At 37.3% G+C, this 17,976-nt stretch overlaps 1 protein-coding gene across 3 annotated transcripts in view; it reads right to left on the bottom strand.

Annotated features, from left to right (window-relative positions):
• CACNA2D3 (calcium voltage-gated channel auxiliary subunit alpha2delta 3) overlaps positions 1 to 17,976 on the bottom strand; it is a 479,723-nt gene that overhangs the window by 103,329 nt on the left and 358,418 nt on the right. For all 3 annotated transcript variants that reach the window (XM_076346275.1, XM_076346276.1, XM_076346277.1), the window contains 2 exons: positions 17,248 to 17,322; positions 3,911 to 3,994 (listed from right to left, as the gene is read on the bottom strand). In XM_076346275.1, coding sequence (XP_076202390.1) covers positions 3,911 to 3,994; positions 17,248 to 17,322 — 159 coding nt within the window. The remainder of the gene's footprint in view (positions 1 to 3,910; positions 3,995 to 17,247; positions 17,323 to 17,976) is intronic.

Below are 17,976 nucleotides of genomic sequence, written 5' to 3'. Positions count from 1 at the left end.
TCTGCATGTGGGATTTAGAGTTTTATTTTTCTTCTTTTTTTTTTTTTGCTTGCTGTGATTACATTTCTTGGCTTTGTAATCTGGTTTCTCAGCTCTTCTGCAGTTCCATCTCCCTCCTCAAATGCATAAAATAAGTACTGCCTCAGCTGGCTTCAAGCCCCAAAACATTCATTCATGGTCTTTCTCATTTGGAAAAAAATATTTCATTCAGCTAGAAATTATAATAAAAGAATTTTAAGAAGTGAGTTAATGAGAAAAAGGTTTCTGTCCAAATTGAAACTTCTTGTCTTCGGTACTGCGTATTCCCAAACTTTGCTGGAAGACACTGTTAGTTTAATAAGCTGATGCTAAGATTTCTATTTCTAATAAAATGCAGTAACAGCAAGATAGCAGGAACTGTTATCCTGGAAAATTAACTGATGAATATATATTTACATCAACTCTATTTCATGGTGAAAAAAATTCTAACCTTAGTTCTGCCACCTTTTCCTTATTGGATGACTAGAGAAAAAACTATTTCTTCACCTCTTCAGAGTGATACGCATTATTACTCCTTCAACTAAATATCTTCCAGTCACTTGCTAACAACCCAGTTTCACTGCTATAGTATGAGATCATTCTATATTCTTGGAAAACTATGTAACCATTAAATTAATGTGGTAAAAAGTAAGAAAATGTCTTAATCAGCTTCCACATAAGTGTTTCATGGGAGAAAAATATACCAGTAGTAGTCTATGTTATTAAAAGCAGCTATATGAATACATTAATTCTTTCCCTCTACAGTTGAATAAACAATGCTTTACTACCCAAGCTTGGAAAAAATCAAGAACATCAAATCCAAGGCCTTGGGTGAAGCAGAGCCACGTGTAGCTCTCAAGTCATAAGCTACTTCACAAAGTTTTAAGTCTCCTACACAATATTTACCATTTTCACTCAAAATTAACAATATTAAGGAATTGCCTATTACAAAAGATCAACAAAAATAACACACACTTTTTGGACACTCATTTGGATCCTCACGTCAGAAAAGTTGCATAAAGAGATGGAATTCATTACAATAATCTACAGAACTTCCTTCAAATTCTATTCTCATTCTAGCTCTAATGCTAATAATGACTCTGCCTGTAGCTCCAATATTGCTTTATTTCATATCTTTTTCTCTTTTATTCTTCTATTAGTCTTTCCGACCATCAGCCCCTCTGAAGGGCTTAGTAACATGGTATAAATGACTTACATATTATTTCACACAAACACAAAAAACTTCTAGTGATATACCAGACTTACTTTTTAAAATAGCTGTAAAAATATTATTTGTTTGACATTGTATTTTTTCCTATCTAGATATTTGCATGAAGGTCTCCACTTGCGTGTGGCATTGCTGAAGTATTAGGACAACATTTGGAATGTTAATACATTTTTCTACAATATTTAACCTGCTGTTTTTTCAGATAACACTTGGTCACTAATCATCAAACAGTAGATGTGTAGGCTGTTTTACAAAACCTATTTTACAATCTATTGGGGGATTATTTATCAAAAAAATGCCTGCTTATTCACACATGCACTAGTGAATTATTAGCATTGATAGATGGGGATCATTCACGGAAGTCACTACAACAGACCTGTATTATACATGAGTACTGAAAATTGTGCTTACTGCTTCTCCAAAGCTACAGCAGAATATCTAGTTTTTTCCTATTATGTATTAAATATTTATCAAAATTAATTTCACTTATGATTTATCTATTTTTTTACTCTTACATATTGGGCAATGGACCTGGATCTTTTCTACAAATGTAATGCTCAATTTAGTCTACTTGTAAATTAACTTCTTTTCTCCTTCAAAAGATGAAACAATTGGAAAGGCTGCTTGTTTCTACTTTACAATTAAAAAATACTTTTTAACAAACTTTTTTTTAGGTGAAAGGGAAAGAGTCGGATAAAATGTATGTACATCTCTCTCATCAAAATGTGAAATAAAAATTTTTGCAGCCTGCGGATAGACAAAACTCAATTTTTGCTAGAAATTTCCAGAAAAAGTGACAGAGCTTAGGGGTCTTAAACAAAGGAAATACTTAGAAAGAGCTGAATCTGGACTTTTTGCTTTCATGAGTATTCAGATAGAATCTCAATTATAAATAAAATTTAATTTTCAATGTCACAGAAATAGTTCAATGTTACATTAACTGAACCACTGAATTTCTACTAAGATATGATTAAAAATGAGGGATTAAAACTGTAAAAATTAATCAGAGAAAGTACTGGAAGAAATAAGGGGGGGGGGGAAAAACCCAAACCAAAGACAAATAATTAGAAAAAAAAATCACGAAGGTTTAAAAGCTGTACTTAACTACAGCAATAACATTTGAAAGGAGAGAGGAAATTTTAAAAGGTCATTTGCAGAGGAACTTGTTGAGTAATACGTGATCAAAGATAAGAGAAAAGGGCAAGGTATAAAATATGACGTGAACGCGATTGCCAAGATTGCGGAAGGCTGCAATCATATACTTTCAAGTATATGAAAATCTACTGAGGAAGCCTTAAATAGCGTCTGCATAGAAAACTGCACAAAGCTATACAAGAAACATTAAAAAAAGTTTGAGTGTGCACTCCAACACAAAACTTTAAAGAAGGAAGTAAGATGGCCTCCTAGGAGAGGATGAGGACAATCTATCACCTGATGAAACAGACATTGCTTAAAACATAAACGAACGGTTTCACTATTCACAAAGGGGGTGGAGAGAGGGAGGAATGTAAGACATATATTTTGTAAGGGAGAAAGAAAATATAGACTTATGTCAGAACAGGGATCAAGAAATTAGTACATCTGAAGACTGACAAGACTCCAGGGGCAGTTGTACGTGATCCATCCCAGATTTCGGAAGGACATGACAAAGTAAATATGGGAACCTTCAGTGGATATATTCAAAACCTCTCTGGAAAAGTAGAGGTATGAGGGACTTGAGAGAAGCTAACACAGTACTGATATTTGAGAAGGGATCGAGGAGACATCTATGAAAAATACAGACATGCAGTCGTGACTTTGGCAGTAGGGAAATTATGGGGAAAACTAAATTACAGGACAGAAAGGGGAACACCTGGAAAGTTACGATTTAATTAAGGACAGTCAGCACGGATTCACACAAAACGAATCATGCCTAACAAATCAGATTTATTGAGGAAGTAACAGAAAGACCAGGCAAAGGTTAAGCCGTGGACATAAGGAAAGCTTTTGATACAGTACTGCAGAAAAGGCTAAGCCTGCAAGGTAAGAAAGAACAAGATAAAGAGTGAACTACAGAGTAGGTGGAGCGCCGAAAAATGAGTTTAACGGAAAGGATTGTGTGCATAACAGCTGATGTACATAGAACGCATGCTTCTGCAGCTACCCATATGTCTGAAATTAGGAGTTTGGAGTAATCTGTGCTCTGAACAGAGGTCAAAGAATCCAATTTTGTTTATTCATCTGATCTTTTTTTATTTTGTACATTAAGGAAAACAGCTCTCATTACTTCCATTAAGGAAAGAGGGATCTCATGGAGAGAAGTTAAACTCATTCCTTCATTTCTGAGTTTCAGCAGTTGTCTGGGCCAGCCCTAAAGAGATATTCTATTCCCTTCTCTAGCACTGTATTTGCTATCCAGCAAAAATACACAATGGGATGCATGGAGAATGCAAGGGTGATGAGTTTTACCAAAGTTACAGAGAGTCTGTGTTTGTGGTATATGCCTATGTAAGGAAGAATCAATACAAAACAGTTCTAAAATTCTGAATGAAGTAAAAGGGGCTATTGTCCTTCCCTTCCTGAGAGCAGTCAGGTGGCCTCTCTAATGCCTACTTAAACAGTTTCCAGGTACAGTAGTGGGATGCAACAATGTCTTCTGACGGGGTTTTAAAACACATCACTTACCACATCATCTCTGTCTTCCCACTCGACCTCAGAAAGATCCACACTACTGTAGTTGGGCTTTCTTCGTTTCTTCCCCTCTTCATACTGGCATAAAAAAGGTGAAATATTTAGCACATCCTGTTTTATTTGCACGAAGATTTTGTATCAGAAGATTTTAAAAATTTGCTGGATGCATGCTGAGTGTATGCAATACACATAACAGTAGGTAGCTTAATTCATACAAAGTGCACTATGTTGCTGCATAACTGTGCACCGTATTGCTGCATAACTGTTGTCTGTGAACTAAAAACCTACATCACACATGATTATTTGTATGATCTCTTGCCATGATACAAAGCTTTTCTTGACGGACACACTGGGAAAGTCTTGACGGACAAACTCAGCAGTTGTACCTTCTTCTCCCCATATGGAAAATACATGAGACCTTGATCTTGTAGTTTATGTTAAATGTCTCAAACTAGCTCTTTCAGCTGTACAGGAAGTTATATTTACTATAATCTTATCAACAAAATGTTTACCCATTTCTCTTTAAACAAGATAAGATGCAAGTCTTGGGAAGTATGGCATTAACATTTGCTGATACTACATTTTATCTACAACTTCATAGGGGAAAAGTAATATACTAATAATGATAATTCATAGTTTTTTATCACTAGTCACTGTTACACTGTAAATCGCACATTTAAAATAAACATTCTAGTGACAAATTGATTTGACACCGAGTTGTTTATAACGTAGGAAATTCTGCCCTCTGCTGAACACTCAAAATCAGAGAGCCTACTAGTGTAAGAACAAAAGCCTTGCTTGGTGGAAGAAGAAAAAGGTATTTAGGAAGATCTGTGGATAAAGAACCTAACTGGTTAAGAAAAATTATGAGAATATATTTGAAAAAAATTAAATTTGGGAGAGGATCAGCGTAATGTGAAATCTGGTCTTTTATCTTTTATGATGCATGTAAGTGGGAGGGAAAACCACAAGTCTTTCTATGAAGTATGACAGGAGACATTGGGATACTGAGAAATATCCCCAAATTGCTTTTGTGACTCCCCAACAATAGCATCATAGAAGGATAGAAAATGTACCTGTAAGGCAGTATATATAGTTGATTCTCCTCCCTCAGGGCAGGAGCAACTATACCATAAACCAAACCTGTCAGTGCTTGAGACAGCCAATTCATCACTGGGGCCAGTGGTGCAGGAACTTTCAATCACATTCTGCAGATTACAGAGAGACTAGAAAGGCCAAAGAAAAAACTTGCTCTCTGAGCATTAAAGTTATTCCCATCCTGACTTTTTTCTCTCTAAATTAAAAGATTCTCATGTGAATCCCACAGTTGCTTTTGTAGACCGCAGTATTTAAAAATAGGCATGACAAAATCTTCCTGAAGAACAGCAAACTTTTAAAAATATTGACTACTGGTTCATAATCACAAAGAGATTTTGAGATATTGGTAGCACTGTAAAGTTTCTTCTAGCACAGGCTTCACTGAGCCTCCTTAATTTTTTGCTCATAATAACTTGGATACTCCAATTATTTCTACAGATGATTCTTTTGGGAAGCTGTGTGGGATAAAATCCTGAATCAATTCTCATTCTTCTTTTGAATACCAAAAAAACCTAGCAACTCCGTTGGTGTAAGTCTTAGACTAAGTTCTGAGAATTCATGCAGATGCAATTGAAGAGTACTTTCAGGTGCTTTTCTTGCCCCTCTGCTAGAAGCCACCATTCTTGTAATAACAAGGTTATCTACTTCTGGGCTAATGCTATTCAACAGATGGGTAAAGAGATGTAAAGAATTTCTGCTTCCAGCACATGCTTATACACTAGGCTGTGAATTCAAGCAGCTCAGTGCTACGATTACAGCTCTGATAGCCGAAGAGATAACTACACCCAAATACTGAAGTACAAAATTTGCAGCAAATATAGTTAAATCTCACAAGAATAAAATATGAGAGGATAACGTCCAGTTCATTAGCAGGGCTTGATTTTTGTAGCTATGTTTTGCAAGCCTTTCATTATGACTGCAGCTATATCAATATTATCTTTAATCTTTACAAGGAGTAACTATGTCTACTCTCTGTGGCTGCACCAATTAACCAAGCAAAGCTTTGATATGGTTTAGTCATTCTAGTATAGAAATGGTTACAGTCAAGCTCTGAAATACTGAGAGCTGAAAAGTGTTACATAGAAGTTAGCTGGGATCATTTGAGTAGAGCAAACAGCTCCTGTACTGGTTCCAATATTTAATTACATCCTTACTCACAGATGTTGAAGAGCTTCTGGGCTATACTGCATTCTCAGACACATGTGCAAATCCTTACTTATGACAATAGGAGTTGATCTTGTGTGTCTGGCAGCAGAAGTAGGCTTCAAACATCAGGCAAACCATTTGCATCATATTGATTATGGGTTTTGTATTTATTTTAATCAGATAGATTCCACACCTTGCACTCAAAGAGCAAAAACAAAATCCAAAAGCAGTCAAATGGAGAGCTGGATAAAAGTTCTGCAGCAAAGCCAGAATTGGAAGCATTCATGTCTTAAAAATTCAGATAAGCAGAAACAAAGCCAAAATCCCAATGCTCAGGCTCTGTAAGCACTCGAAGGTACAGAAAGTGCAGCTCTTAAATACATTTAGGACAGGAACTAATAAAGTATTGAGATGCCTAACCCCTCATTCAGTTTTTACACTTTAGGGGCTACTGTTGAATTGCCTACACAGGAATTCATTAAGTGCAGAGTAGATTTATGTTATAGTTCAGAAAAGGATGGCAGAGGAAACAAAAACCAACTTCTAGCAAGGACAGGATACCAAAAAATAGCAATTATTTGTACATCTGGGTAACTTTGCTTACAAATCTAATCTTCATGAAGATACTACCTTATTCCCAGCAGTAAATTTACATATCTTTATGCTTATGTAAATAGGGCCTAAAGCATAAATGCAAGTAGATCAAATATAAAATACTTCATAACACTACTGTTCATTTGGCCAGTCTTCTCTAGCTTCTTTCTAGTTTTATTGCTTAACCAATTTCTTAGTAAAAGTTATTCATGGACATAGAAGCAATTCACCAACTTTTAAAAATGGCATCCATCTATATCTTTTTCTCTGGTAGCAAACCTAATCTAACTTTTTATCTCTGAGACTCCTGGGTGAAGTATAAAATACTGACTGAAGGCTGAAGCCAAACCCATCTGCAAGATTACTATAAAGCATTGAAACAAATTATTAAGGGACCCACTGGGAAAGATAGAAACTAGGAGCTCTACCAAATTATTCTGATTTAAGTGCATGAGGAAAAGAGGTAGATTTAAACTGTGTGCTGTTAATCTGCTTTGGCCAGTATAAAACGTGTGGTGACATTATATAGTAGTTAACCCCGGGGGGGGGGGAAGATACTGAAAATTTTTAAATATCTGGACTGCAATACAAGAGTCTTTTAGTCTGCTCAAAACTACATGATAGCTCCAACATATTTTTGTTTGTGGAAAGAACACAGGAAATGATTTTGTTTGGTAAACAGAATGAGCTTTATCTTACTCAGTATCTTTTATTTGAGGCTCGGCCAAGCTCTTATAGCACTGGATGATTCAAACAACATGAGACATGTACTGTTTAAAGACTGAATCGCATTTTTTCACCACCCCGTACACAACCATTTACATGTGCCATTATTAAACTCTTTGCTTTGATTTTTTTTTTTTTTTTTTTTAAACATGAGCAGTCCCAAACCATCTGCTTTGAATATGACCTGCCACATGTTTATAAAGTCAGAGTGTAGCAATCTGATCACGGAGGGAGAGGGAGCAAGCTACATCTTAACAGCTGCAAGCCTTGGGTCTAAGGTGATTGGAATTTCTCAGACGTGCTCCATCTGGATAATGGGAAAGTAGGAGAGAGTAAGTTGCCGTGATAGCAGCCTTGGAAGCGTCAATAGGTTTTAGCAAACTTGCTTACCCACACTTGTGGAATCATCTGTGGGAAAACATTATAGCAAGAAAGTATCCACTAAACAACAACCAAAAGCTGGAGAGGTAAAAGAATTTCAAGGGAAAGCTCTTCCTTGCCAAACTACTATCCTATGTACAAAAGCAAGGAATCGGGAACTAAAAAAACTCCTCCAATTTTAAAACATATCATCAATTGATTAAGTTTCATCTTTTTGGACTAGTACTTCAAAATTAGGATAATGTATTAATCTAAACAGGATTTGAGAATGATCCCAATTTTTTGGTTTAGAGGAGACAAACTTGAACATATGCAAATATGTTTTGCTGAGCTTGAATTCTATGTAATTAAATACACAATACAATTGCATGTATAACTGTAATTTACATTAAGCCATGCTGTAAAGGTATTCTTCTCTACAAAGTTTGATAGGAAGGGTTGAATGAACAAGTATCAGAGGAAAAGCATCATTAACTAAAATTACATGCTTTTCTATATAGTTTTAAATAAACAGACACAGACTGAATACGCTGTCATTATTGCAATTCACTGGTCTAGCCAGTTATTCAGCTACCTCCCTTCTCTAAGATTCTGGACACTCTGTTACCGCTAATTTATTACCTAGTGTAGCTCTGATTGACATAATGCAAAGACTGCAGCTGCTTGAATGAAAACTGCGTTGAACTTGACTTTACATGGTCAATACAACGGCTGATACTGAGACCTTTACCAGCTACCCATCCTAGCATAAATTGCTACTGAGTCACGCTATTCCTTATTGAGGTGACTGTGCAAGGGGAAAGCTCGGTTTACACCAACTTTAGGAGCAGAATCATCTGTTTCTGTCACCAGTCCTTCAAACGTGTCGTCTTTGCTCTTTGCGTAGAATAAGGCAGGAGTATATTGCTGCTTCCTTTCCTGGCTGCAAAGCGGGGTACGTCCCTGAGTGAGGCACTTCTCCAAAAAGAGCCATGCCACTCTGCTATGCAAATGTGCACAGAAAGGAAGGGGAGGGGGGCACTTCCTTCCTGCTTTTCAGCAAGGATTGCAATAATTCCAAATTGCAAATTCCTTTAAATATGGATTAAGTCCTTCACCATTAGTCCGTTAATAAAATAATACTGCTATCATAAAAAGCTTAGAGTTTAAATACTATGAGACAAAGGCAAGACAATGGAAAATACAGTGGAGGGTCGTGAGAAGACAGGGGAAGAGATCACTTCAGTAGACTGATTGATGCTCTGACATTTAAAAAAAAAGACAAAAAAAACCCCAGTAGTGAGAAATTCCCTTCACTGCTTCACCTGTTTATATCATAGTGCCCACAGTGACCGAGCTTTCATTCACCCTGCGCTACATAGCTCCAAAACATTCTCCCTGGGGATACGTGTGAAGCAGCATCCTATCTCAATGTAAATCACTACTGCTTGCCTTTTAAGCTCTTCATTTCATTTGGGTATTTTTTTCCTGCTCATATGATCCCGATTTGCCTTTTGTGATACTTTTATTTCATGATTTGCATCTAGTTTGTGGCCTCAAATGATCTTTTATTGATCTGCACTTAATCTTGACTTTGTAGAACACTCATAGCTGTCCAGCCAAAACCAAAATTGCTTTCTATACAAAGCTCCTTGTTTTAATATTAATAAAGGTAACATCTTGATTTTCTTAGGAAAATAGGAAGAACAACTTCCCTTTCCAAAGAGAGACTTTCATGACAAGCCTATTATTTAAGATGTTAATCCAGAAGTTCCTAGGTTATGGTTGGCAGTAAAACACAGTTATTTTGGACTGATTTTTCATGCCAGATGGCAGTGAAAAACTGCCACACTATAAAATTTGCAGAAATACTGCAGAGAAAAGCTGACAACAGGAGCCATGTCATTTGCTAGGGAAAAGAGAATAGCGCAATTCTAAGTTTCCAGGAAGAGAAAAAGTAGGAACAATTAGACGTACCATGTACAGAGAAGAACCCTCTAGCAAAGTAATAGAAGAAAATAATTCTCACGCCACGTGTATTTAAATTACTCTGTCTACTTACACTCATAACATGGGTTTGCATTACAAATGGTGCAGTAATGTTTAAACTGATGAAACAAAATATGGAAATATACAGGGTGAGGTAAAAGCAACTACAAAAAACAGCTTTAAGTCACACACCTACAGACTGGACAGAGTACATCGGCTGAGCTCACATTTTCAGGTGGATTGGAGTTGATTAGCAACGCGACATGTATGTGATTTACTCCACTGAAAAAACAACCCCTCTATTTAGGATTTTATTTGCATTCTCAGGACCTTATCATTTGGGATTATGTAAAACTGGCAGCTGCTTATAATTATTTGGGGTTTGAGTAGAAATAATTAAAAACATCTGCCTTTATCTTAATACTACCAGACTTAAACCCATGAGCTCGGTTATACCTAACTTCAAAGCTGAAAGCAAAGAATAAAAGAAAGCTTCACATATTGCTAACAAATTTTCAGTGATTCATTTATATGTACAACCAGTTATTCAACAGCCTTCAAACCTTTAATTATCTTTTAAATGTATGTAATTTTGCACTTCTAATTAGATAGCAATTTAATGCTCTCACAGGGATTCAGATGGGCTGTCTTTTTTGAAATGTAAACTCCAATAGGAATAATCATTGGCATTCAAGTGATTGAATTCTTCAGTTATTTAAATGAATGTGAGGCATTTACACTGTTCAAATCATTTAAATATTCTGCTGTCAGCTACAGCTGTAGAGTTTTATGGAGTTGCTGAATAAAGCAAGGGTAAGTGTAGGTTATCTTACGTTCCAGGCGGGACTCCCCAGAGAGAAATGAGATTTGCTGCTTATGAAAGGCTAACACTGCTTAAGTGGGGCATTAATGTTTCCCCTGAGACTTGGATTTCTCTGTTTTTCTAAACTAGGAGAAACAAATTTTCCCAGAATTTACAGCTACAAAAGACTTAATACTGATCTAGCAATCTTTAAATACTCCAGGTCCTCTAGCTTAAGACGATACATCGTGACAGTCAACATTCTAGGTTTGAAACGGTAACTTACTCAGGCAGCTAAACCACCAATATATTTCGGTGAGGGTATTGCAATATATACATGAGCTTTGATTTCTATGAGTAACTTTCCATATTAAGACGGATCAAATGAAATAAAGATGTGCATCATTTTAAAGAAAGCAATGTATCGATTGAATTGGTTTACAGTGATAAAAAAAGCATTCACATATAGCCATTTGAAAAATCACCATTACTAGCCTTCCAGAGCTTATACTGAGAGTATGAATATATGCCTCAATCTTCTCAGAGAGGTAGAGGATTTTGATTTAAACTCAGAAATATTACAAAATCCTTAGTCATGATGGTTGTTATTAGATTAATTCATAAGTCATAATACATTCTTAATCTTACATTTATCAAAAAAATGGTAGAATCTGAATAAAAGATGCAATTTGACTCCATAACATATGCATTTGTCTTTAAATGCATATTTTCTTTAATTAAGGAACTTGAGCTCCTTGTTCAGGAACTTTTGAGTATTCTACCCTACATGAGCCTAATTACTGAAAACAAAATCCCTCTTTACTCCCTGAACAAAAATACAAATTCCATTGCCAACTATGAATCAAAAAAGCCCCAGACTTCACAAAATCTACCGGCAATCTTACTATTATTCATTGAAAACCACACAAATATTAGGACCGAGAGGCAACAGTACAAACCCCTAACACCAGATAAGATTCACAAAGGTGTCAATCTGTGACTACGGCAGACACTAATCTTTCAGTGGCATTCCTTAATTTCTCTCTAATCCCACTACACTTTCCTAAGAAAGCAGTTTTCCTCTGGCACCGATGTTTAACAGACTATACAAGGACAGTTACAGTAACGAGCAATCAGCCACAATTAATATGGTGGTTGTTTTTAAGTGTGTGTAGAAAGTATATATCGCTTGTTTATTACTCTTCCTGTACATTCAGTAAGCTCATTTCTTTGGCAAACCGTAACATCATCGTGACATATTTTGCATTTTAAAGTATAATGGAGTAACACCTAGCACACGGCAAGTGCTAACAGGATGCTGAAAAGCAAGCAATTAAATCTGACGTAACCGCTGCCGAGAAAAACTTTGTCCTCGTGTACACGTTTCAAGCATGTGTAAAGAGCCTCAGAAACCAAGCTACCGCCTTGAAAAGCTCAAAATTCACTTTTGAACCCCCAAACAATTCATTTTTTTCTAAACAGTAAGTCGTGGTTTTAAACTAAATATGAAATTCAAAATGACATCATACAATTTAAAATATTCTCTCGTAAAAAATACAACACTACTCTGTAAGAATATAGACTTTTAATCAAAATGCAGCATATAGGAGCATTCTGATACAGCAACATTAAAAAAACCTGAAACGTCATTACCATCAGCTACATGTTCTTGAGTTACCGCCGGCGTGTTCCCGGTAGGAAACGCACCCTACAAAGGGTATAACGTGTAAAAACATTTAAAACGTACTCATCCGCTACGTGATTAAACAAAAAAAAGGTTTTGAAACACAGCCGAAAGATGACAAAGGCATTTTTTTCATTTAAATTCCAGCTGAGACGAGTTTCTGGGTTCTAACGCCACGCCGCAGCTTGCACGGCGGACCCCCCCCCCCCCCCCCAATGCGTGCCGCTTGCCCATGTGCAGCGGCACACCTCCGGCCGCCGGGGCGGGGCGGGGCGGGGCGGGGCGGGGCCGGGCACCGCCCCCCGCGCCCTCCGCGGTGCTGGGGCGCCACCGCATGGCGGCTGCCCCGCAGCGCAGCCCCGCCCGCCGCGCCGGCGGGAGCCGGCGGGGGACGCCGCCCGTCCCGGGCCCCGCCGCCGAGGGGAGGGCTTCGGGCCCCGCTCCGGGAGCCGTGTCGGCAGCGGCTGGGGAAGGTCGCGGACGGGAGAGCCGGTCACGGCTGGGAGAAGGGGGTGGCACGGCCTAAGGCGGACTGGGGAAGAAAAGGGCGACGAAAGGAAGGGAGATAAAAGCAGAGTTTGTGCGTGTGTGTGAAACGTACGGGTAATTGACGCTCAACCCCGCAATCGGCAAGGCCTCACAGGTTCTCTCTTCTCGGTCTCCAAAAGGAATTTCCAAGGGATTCCTTAGTCCCTGACGATCACGACTTATTAAGTTGTTTGTCAAGACTGATCGCTCTAGTAATGCCTTTGAGAGAAGAATGTAACCAAAAGTTCCTTCCCGTCCTTCTGTGGCAGCCGTCACCCGTGAAAACTTCCAGCCAGCGCTGCGCTGGAAGCCTGGGGGCTACTTCAGCAGCGGTCATAAACCTCTGCGAGTACCGTCTAAGTATCTAGAAAGTACTTTCCTCTTCTTCCTTCAGTTACTCCCACCAGCTGCTCGTGTGCACGCAACCAGTCATCCTAACTGAAAGCCAAGTTTATTCAAAAAAAAGCACAAGAAACAAAAGAGGAAATCTCCAAGGAAAACATTTCTAAACATAAACCCAATAGGATAATCAGCACAAAAATGTAGCTAGCTTAATGACTAAATATACTGGTCAGCATAAGATAAAAATCTGGCGCAACAGGAAGCACTCTTCCTCAGCGGCTGTTTGCTCTCCTGCCTGTCTGCTCAGTGTCCCATAAGACAATTCCTTAAAAAGCAGTATGTCAGCTTCAGAACTAACAGCTATGCCCGCCGGGGTTAGTAACTCAGGAGTCTAGTAATATTCTAGCTTTACATCACCACAGGAAAATATAGTAGCAACATAAACCAGCGTGGATCGAGTCAGTAGTCGGTGTAACTTGAATGTAAACTCTAACCCACCCAAATAATTTTAGATAATATCTTTGGTGAACTATCTAATTCCAGTCCTACATGCCTATTTTCACATACTTATTGTCACAAATTTCATGGAATGTTTTGCCACTACTTACAATAGTATCAGGATTCGGCCTGCAATACTAATCTAAGGGCCCAAGCCAGCAATCACTTCGCTCTCAAAAACTCCACTGAAGTCAGCAGAAGACTCCCATTACGCACTACTGACAGAACCCAGCGGTAAAAATGACTCTTCCAAAAAAATTAAATGAACAGACCATGAATGTATCACAATGAGTTCCCTGTAGTTGACAGCTTATGGGCTACTGCCCAACATTTTGATTTTAAAAAGAGAGACTGTTGTATAAGGTAATGAAATAAGTGCCTTCAGGATGTACACTGGGGTGAGGGCGAGTAACAGAAAACCACCTTTTGCCTCATTAAAACATGCCACCGCAACAGAAATAAGGAACGAGGATAACACCCTTTGTCAGTCTAACTTAAAGCTATCCACTGTTCCTGGATTTCATTACCTTCTGTTTATTAAAATATCTATTCTGTAATGAATAAATACTAATATTTTTGAAGGAAGTAATTTGCAGAAGAAAAAGGGACAGTACAGCAAATGCACGTGTTGTCAAACTCTTGCGATGTAGATAGGGAACTTTCAAATGTGTATTCCCATGGCTTGCAAATAGAGGCTGTCAGATGTACCTGTGATACCTGAAGATTTCAAAAGCATTTTTAGGAATCGAGACCAAGTCATGATTTTAGTATTATGAAAATTGGGGAATGCTATAAAAACAATGCATATATATCCAATTTCGAATGGGATATTAAAAAAACACATGGATTTTAATACCTAAAGAAATAAGAAAAAATATTCTGAGGGTAGTGGCCAATCATGAACTAAAAACAATCCCCATCACATTTTCCATTGCAACAGCTAAAAATTTTGAAGACAACTTCTCCCCACACTGGCACTTCCCACAAAAAAAAGTTGAATATAAAAAGTTTACATTAAAGCACAACAACATTTATTTCAGCATTTTAACCACAGAGGTGAATTAACATAACTAATCTAATATAAATTTTCAAATAGCAAATTGTAGGAAAAGATACAGAATGCTATGACAGTCAAATTTTAGATCTAGTCAGTGTGCTTGTAACTTTGGCTCTTTCAAGCAATTTTGAGGTTATGTCTATGGTGCAGCTGGATGTGAGATAAAAGCAAAATTACACAAACAGTCATTCGACATGGACGAGCTAGCTGAGGTAACAGAGCAGTGAAGATGCAGCAGAAGAGACCCAAAGGTGCATTAAAAATCTTTGTATATAATCCAGGTGCTCTAAAGGAGGTTTTGTACAGCCCCTATTGCTGCCTCTTCTCTGCGATGGTCACCAAATAAAGCTCAGCAGGCAATCTCAGTCAGAAAAGGAAAGAACATGGAAGAATGGATAAATAAGAGGTCAGAAAAATACAAAGAACATGACAACAAAATGCTGAAATGCAGGAAAGTAAGAGTAGAAAAACATTACAGCAAGACTGAAAATATTGGTTGTTTATTGTGATGAGACAATTCCATGAGATAACAATCACGAATTACTACACAAAGACATGGAAAAGAAAAAATAGATCAGAAGCTTCTGCTTTCCATATTCATAATATAAGAACTACTTCTAATGAAATTTTAAAATCAAATTCAAAATAAAAACTGTGCATAAAATGGTTACAATATGAAAAATCACATACATGACAAAAATGAGTGTGTTAGTATGGATAACAGAAGTATCCACTCTAATAAGTCTTAATGTTAAAATGTCAATGTTAATGTTTATGAGCAGAAGCCTGTCCGGAACTCTTAAAAGTTATACTGACTGCTGCGAGACTTTCCACATCCTCTTCCTCAGTTCCTGCATCTTCCTCGGGAACAATCTCATGTTGGACACTGCTGGAAGTGGGATTCTGGACTAGATGGGTCTAGGTGTGGTGAATCAATCTCATAAATCCTACACTTACGTACTTCTCAAGTATGTAATATCTTGTAGAGACAAAACACAATTTGACCGAGGGGTGAAATGCTTAGGTATCGATTTAGCGTTTTCTATCTTCCTTAAGAGTAAACTCCTTCTACGGAAGCTGGAAGTTTTTCACTCCCTAATATTTATATATTTGGGTAGCAGAGGTCCTAATTCCCATAAAACAAGAATATACAAATTCATCATTATGAGAAATCATCTGTGGGGAGTGTAGAGGTGAAAAAAAATGGTCACTGGAGTATGTTAATTTAACTGACTGGGGTCTGAGCTGCCTATACCTGGATATATAGCTTTAACGACTCACCGTTGGAATGGTAAAAAAGCCAATGGGATAATTTGCAAGAGCCTTTTCTGAGAATTGCATTGCTTATTGGTCAGTAATTTGCCAAATTCTCCACAGTTGTGAAAAATTCTACCATCCAGAATCATGGGTGATATTCTTAGAAGAAAAATGACAGTTAAACCATTTATTTTAAAATTCCTTCCAAGATACTGTAATGTCTGCTTTACCATTAGATTGTCTGCCCATTTTACAGGGAAGCTACTGAGAAAATGTTTTTCCATTCACCCATGAAAGTCCCCGTGTTGAACTTTTCATAAGCTCTACTCCAGTTAAAAAATAAATGGGGAAACAGTAAGTCAAACTACTAAATGTTAATTAAGTGTGTAATTCCTAGCCCAAATCTTAGAAAGACAAATTCTTTCGCTGAATGAAAACATCAGATATGCTAATGACTTAATAAATCATGCTTCTCAATAAATGTATTTTGATATGAAATTATCCATCCAATTAATATTTCTGCTTTCTACTAAAATATTGTTGAAATCGGACATTACTTGAAGTGCCTACATGAGAAATACACATGGCATCCATGTGTATACAGCAGTGGAATTATTAATACCGATGCTTTGCTAAGAGTTGATAGTGATGGAACACTTGCAAGTGCTATTCCTAAACAATGATGCAATGAAGAATGTACCAGTTCTCTAGGGTGTTAAGTCGATAAACATTTGCGTAACAAGCACTTCTATTTTTCTTGCTGTGATTAATGCAAACAAGATGATAAGGGAAACTAAAAGTAAAATTTGCTGCTATTTCTCTTTTAGTTCAAAAATCCCTTGTGCCCCTATTTTGCTTAAGAATACGCTTTACTGAAATTTCTGCGCATATATTAAATTAGCTTTAACACTTTAACATGACAAATAGGGGTTATTACATAGCAATAGAGCATTCCGGCATTCCGTTTCAATGTAAAATGAACATAATTATAGCAATTTTTGGCTTTGCCATTTCTCAGTAATGGAGGCCTGCATCTTTTGCAGAAACAACTTGTATATTTATTTTCCTTGATTTTTTTCATGCTAACCTTTGTTTCCAGAGGTGAATTTATCAAGAATTATAATGTGTTATAAAGCAGTAACTGGTCTGTTGTATTTAAATTTTAATGAATATTACATTATTCACACTAAAAGAAAAACAAATGCAACATATATAGCTAAATAAAATAGATCAGTAAACAGTATTCTTACCAAAGGCCTAAGTTCTGGATGAGTCAAGATATATCCATTGTTTGTAATTGCAAAAGCGTATCCATGAATACCTAACTGTAAGAGTAAATGAGAAAGAAATACTAATTAGCATGGCCTTCAGTAAATTCTTAAACAAAAAATCAGGCAAGAATTTAGTTATCCAGGGCTTAAAGCTGGCATTCAAAACCCTGATCCACATAGTATTTCATTATAACATATGCAAAGCTCTGATCCTTGACATTTTGTGAAAATGAGAACCTGTTATTGTGATGAATTCAGCGTATAGCACAATTTTAAAATGTCACACACGCTTTGCTATCTAGGGCACTTATGTGCTTTAGAGTGAATTAAATATACACATATGTATGAGACACCATAGCATGTGGCATACACCATAGCATGTGCCAAAGCAAAGGGATACCGGAATTTACTAAATTCACATATTCCCAGGAGTGGCTCGGTTCAGCTTACTTCACTTGTTCATGAGATGTTGTAAAAGAATCATTTAAATCAATGGTACTGAATGTACAGGTATAGTGAGCAAGCAGTGGCCTCTCACATGGGATATTCACATCGCCCAGTCTTAAAGGCATTTTACCTGTCTGTTACTTCAAGTTCATCAGGAGCCACAGAAGGCGGCCTTTTTCTACTAAAGAAACTCCTGTAAGTTTACGTGTTCGTACCGAGTGGAACTATGGGAGATCATTTGAGAGCAATGAAATGCTTTAC

The sequence above is a fragment of the Aptenodytes patagonicus genome, chromosome 8 (assembly GCF_965638725.1).
Source record: "Aptenodytes patagonicus chromosome 8, bAptPat1.pri.cur, whole genome shotgun sequence".
Classification (NCBI taxonomy): domain Eukaryota; kingdom Metazoa; phylum Chordata; class Aves; order Sphenisciformes; family Spheniscidae; genus Aptenodytes; species Aptenodytes patagonicus.
Note: the sequence above shows the minus strand (reverse complement) of the source record. Positions and strands in the feature narration are given on the sequence as shown.